This window comes from Gekko japonicus, unplaced genomic scaffold (assembly GCF_001447785.1).
Source record: "Gekko japonicus isolate JY-2015 unplaced genomic scaffold, Gekko_japonicus_V1.1 scaffold1098, whole genome shotgun sequence".
Taxonomy (NCBI): Eukaryota; Metazoa; Chordata; class Lepidosauria; order Squamata; family Gekkonidae; genus Gekko; species Gekko japonicus.
Genome location: NW_015160244.1, coordinates 288,724 through 293,679, shown reverse-complemented (window position 1 = coordinate 293,679; position 4,956 = coordinate 288,724). Strand labels below are relative to the sequence as shown.

The 4,956-nt window shown below is 46.4% G+C and overlaps 1 protein-coding gene across 1 annotated transcript in view; it reads right to left on the bottom strand.

Moving 5' to 3' along the window:
- Window positions 1-909: 909 nt before the first annotated feature.
- The window catches only part of LOC107112399 (dehydrogenase/reductase SDR family member 4-like), a 13,084-nt gene continuing 9,037 nt past the window's right edge, over window positions 910-4,956 (bottom strand). The window contains exons 6-7 of the mRNA XM_015413528.1: window positions 1,074-1,208; window positions 910-986 (exon numbers count right to left, since the gene is read on the bottom strand). Of these exons, the coding sequence (XP_015269014.1) occupies window positions 927-986; window positions 1,074-1,208 (195 nt within the window). The 3' untranslated portion in view covers window positions 910-926. The remainder of the gene's footprint in view (window positions 987-1,073; window positions 1,209-4,956) is intronic.

The following is a 4,956-nucleotide window of genomic DNA, read 5'->3' as shown; positions in this document are numbered from 1 at the left end:
GGAAAGGCGGAGGGACTTCTTGGGAATGTTCAGTCTGGAGAAGAGGAGGTTGAGGGGGGACAGGATGGCTCTCTTGGAGTATCTGAAGGGCTGTGTCCCTTAGAGGAGGGCAGGGAGCTGTTCCTGTGGGCAGCAGAGGAGAGGACTCGCAGGAATGGGTTTAAATTAAGGGTGGGAAGGTACCGGCTGGAGATCAGGAAAAACGTTTTGACAGTCATGTGCAACGGTGGAATTGGCTGCCTGAGGAGGCGGTGCGCTCCCCCTCTCTGGCAGTCTTTAAGCAGCAGCTGGACAGACACTTGTCAGGGATGCTCTAGGCTGATCCTGCATTGAGCAGGGTGTTGGACTAGATGGCCTCTACGGCCCCTTCCAACTCGGTGACTCTATGATTCTAAGGAGTGAGGTTATGTGTAACTGCAATAGTAACTCGTCCAGCATTTCAGGCAGAGGCTCTGTTCGACAGGAGGCCTTTTCATCCTCACGGCCGATCAGATCTTCAGTAGACAGTTGGAAGTTCTGCTGAGCGAAAGCTGTACCAACCTGACCCCATCTAAAAATACTTGGTGGGTGCCACCAATGTTCCCTCTAAGCTGTGGAGAGTCTTGTGAGCAAAAATTCTGCTTTATGAGCTACCGGCATTAAAGTTGTGTTGTGAGCGAGCGATTGAGCTGTGTAGTCAGCCTGTGAGGCTTTAGTTTCCAGCACAGTTGCCAATTTTAGCTGCTGCATCAATGACTTTGCATCCTTCCTGAGCTAAGACAAAGAGGTGTGAGCTGGAGGCTAGAAAGCTGTGAGCTAACGCACACCGACTCAGCTTAAAGGGAACACTGGAGGTCAGGGAGGGTGTTGGTGGGTGCCGTGGTGTAGGGGGTGCATCTGGCCCACAGACTGCCAGCCGCTCCCCCACTGGGGCGAAAGGGTGGTCGTTACCTCCGGATCCGCATGGCCTCCATCAGCTTGTTTTCTGTGGCTTTGTCCTGCCAAAGCTGAAGGGGAAATGCTCGTCAGTACAACAGTTTGAGCCATTCTATCCCAGCCTGGCCCAGTTCCCCTTCCCACCCTCCAGTACTTACAGCTGAGCTGAACTTGGTCCGGATCAGCCCGGGAGCCAGCGCGTTGATGCGGATGTTGCTGGGGGCCAGTTCAGGGGCCAGGGTGCGGGTGAGGCCCAGGAGCGCCGTCTTGCTGACGTTATAAGGGCCCAAACCCTAAAGGAGACAACAAGCAAAGAGTTGGGAGGCTGAGCTAGAAGAACCTCGATCCCTGAGATTCTGTGGCTGGGCCTGCCTCCTGTGGCGGCCATTTTGTTGCCGCGCCCACCACCCAGTTGTCCGAATGCCGAAGATGCCCTTGGGTGCAAAAAGGGCGAGGACCCCCAGTGGAACACGAGGGGAGGGAGTCAAAAGGCTCATGGTGCAACAAAGAGAGAGGTGTAATAAATATAGAATCATAGAATGTTAGAGTTGGAAGGGACCTTGCAAGTCATCTAGTCCAACCCCCCCCCCGCACTCTGTAATGAAAACGTTGTGATGCTATCTATAAAAACGTTTAGCTGTTGTTTCTTTGGGGGATTTGTAATATAACACAATTAGCTAGTCATCTGGCTATTAGAGGGTATCCGCAGCAGATCGTGCAGTCAGCCTGTGAGGCTTTAGTTTCCAGCACAGTTGCCAATATAATATAACACAATTAGCTAGTCATCTGGCTATTAGAGGGTATCCGCAGCAGATCGTGCAGTCAGCCTGCGAGGCTTTAGTTTCCAGCACAGTTGCCAATTTTAGTTTGGGAGATTCCTGGATATCTGTGGGTGAAGCCTGGGGATGGGAGGGTTTGAGGACAGAGGCACCTCAGTAGGGATATAATGCCATAGAATCTACTTTCCAAAACAGTCATTTCATCCAGGAGAACTTATCTCTGCCTGGAGCTTGATTGTAATTCCAGGAGATCTCCAGGCCCTCCCTGGAGTTTGGAAATCCAAGCACAACATCCGTGACAACAATAACAAAGAGTCAATAAAGATCTGTGTGCGAAATCATTTACTGTAGTAATTCTGTAGAAAATTCTCTTCTATTATCGCTCACACGCAACGGATACTGCGCAATATAAACAAATCCGTTTCACACGAATGGCTTTATCTGTGCGTGCAGCAATCCTAATTCTTATCAATTTTTACATTGTGAAGACGTTGGGTTCTGTTATTAGAGAGTCCACACGGGATGTTTCCTTCAAGAGTTGGTAAGAAGAAATTGATAAGAATTGTGATTGCGACACACTCAGATAAAGCCATTCTTGTGAAACGGATGTGTTTATATTGCTCAGTATCCGTTGCGTGTGAGTGATAATAGAAGAGAATTTTCTACAGAATTACTACAGTAAATGATTTCGCACACATATCTTTATTGACTCTTTGATATTTTTGTCAGGGATATTGTGCTTGGATTTCCATCTCCTCCCGCACTCTCTTTTTTGGCTTCTACCTGGAGTTTGGCAACCCTGTTCTTCAACAGGAGATGCTGAGTATCAAATAAGAAAAAAAAGTAGTGGTCAGCTTTTGCGTAGTTTTTACCTTAAATAATGTGACTATTGGACTTTTTAAAAGTATTTAAAGGAACTGGCATATTGTAGAGGGCATCTCTGTGTGTGATAAGATGCCAGGAATTGTGTTTATGATGACTACCAATTTCAGAGATTGGGTGGCACACAGTATCTATAAATCAGAACTCAACAAATTTTTGCCAGGCACCTGATTTCCACAGGGACATTTTCCTTGTGGGAACTTCACCTATTGTAAATTTATGTGTAATCTGAAACAATTTGTTAATCCTGTGGATTAAATAAAAGAGGATAAAGAATTGCAGTACATGCAGTTCCAACTGAGTGGTTTATAGCATCAAACATCCTTGCGATAAGATATAGATGGGAAAATGACAAATAGGAATTTAAAGACATGCATTGCCAAACACAAGAATAACATTAGTTTTGGGGGGGAAATTAGGTGTTCCTCTGCTTAAAACATTTTATGGAATATAATAATTGCTGTACAGATTCTTTGGGGCCTTACAAAAAATCGACTGTCAAAATGACAAAACGCTGCTGGGGGAAAAGAGGCTGAGTGGGTTTTCACATGGCACACACTGGTCCCCAAACAGTTAAATGAAGATCTGGAATTCCTACAGCTGCTCTACATATCAGACCGCAGCTTCATTCTACTTCTTTCAAGCTAAGAACTCGGTTTTTATCAGACAGGTCCTAACGACAGCGAAGTAGCAGCTCAGTTGACTCTGTTCTGATAATAGGTAAGATGTACGGCTTTTTTCCTGGAAGACCAGTTTGTGCATATTTGGTACAATGATGTCTGCATTCTTTCAAAGATCTTTTAAAACTCAATTATACCGCTTTCCAGGAGATCTGAGAGCAGGCACTGACGTACTTTTGGCTCACTGTTTTTAAGCCCAGCTAACTGTTAGCGGTGGCTCAAGTGGTTAAGACGCTGAACTGCAGGCTGTGGAAGGTCGGTAGCTCAGCCGTTCAAGACCCGAGTGCTGCATGACGGAGTGAGCTCCCGTCTCTAGTTCCAGCTCCTGACAACCTAGCAGTTCGAAAGCAAGAAATTGCAAGTAGATAAATAGGGACCACTTCGGTGGGAAGGTAACAGCGTTCCGTGCGCCTTTGTGTTTAGTCATGCCGGCCACATGACCACGGAAACGTCTTCGGACAGCGCCGGGTCTTCGGCTTGGAAACGGAGAGGAGCACCACAACCGTATGGTCGGACTCGACTGCCTTTCGAGCAAGGGAACCTTTACCTTTTTAACTGTTATTAGGACTGCACGTCCTTTGGCACCCATTTTTATTTTTGAGTTTCACTTTAATCTTTGGAGTTAGATTTTATTCATAGTAGCTTGGTGGTGGAAAGTGCTTTAAGGAACTTAGGGCAACCCATCACGGGGTTTTCAAGGCCAGAGATGAGCAGAGGCGGTGTTCCATTGCCTGCCTCTGCACAGCACCCCTAGACTTCTTTGGAGGTCTCCCATCCAAACGGCAAACAGGACTGACTCAGCTTCGCTTCTGAGATCTGATGAGTTTGCGCTAGCTTGACCCATCCAGGTCAGGGCAAAATGCTAGCTTACCGTGATATATTATAAATCCCCTGAAGAAGCAATAGGGTGGGGACTATAACTTTTGTACATACAGGATGACAACATTTTTATTATTAAAATGTTTATTACATCTGCCCTGGTAGCCTTTTTCTCCCTGCGCCACCCCGCTTTTAGTTTTCCACCAATGTGGCCCTCCGTAGTGGTTGTTGTTAGGTTAAAATCCAGGAGACCCCAGTTCAAATCCTCACACTGCCGTGGAGTCTCTCTGGGTGACCTTGGGCCAGTCACACACACTCATCCTAACCTACCCCATAGGGTTGTTGTAAGGATAAAATGGAGGAGGGGAAAATGATATTGTAAGCCACTGTGAGTTACTACTGGGGAGAAGACTGGGGTGTCAATATCTATACCGTATCAATATTTCTAATTCTCAACACGGCCCCATCTGTGAATATTTAAAGCAGGAGATTGGAGCCATGAACCGACAAGACAGAACTTTCTCCAAACTTGAGAAAAGCTCCAGGTTTTCAGAAAAATCTGAAATCTTTTTAAAAAATCACTGTCAGGGGTTAAACTCCCCCAAAAACAATCCAGGCATCTCCTGTACCTTTAAGAAATGAATGCCCTCTGAGATCTCAGTGGCCATTGTGGGGATTGTTAGGCAACCACAACAGTATTGGCAGTCTTCAAACCCTGGTTTCTTTCAGTGAAAGGTAGGGCGAAGGCTCTTTCCAGGGGTATTTTGGCCTCCCACTCCATCCCTGCTCCCCTCCAAACATATGCAGATTTAATTAACTTGTTAAATCAATTAATCATCTCAGATGTCTTCAATCTGCTGAGAGCCTGAAACCTGTGTCGG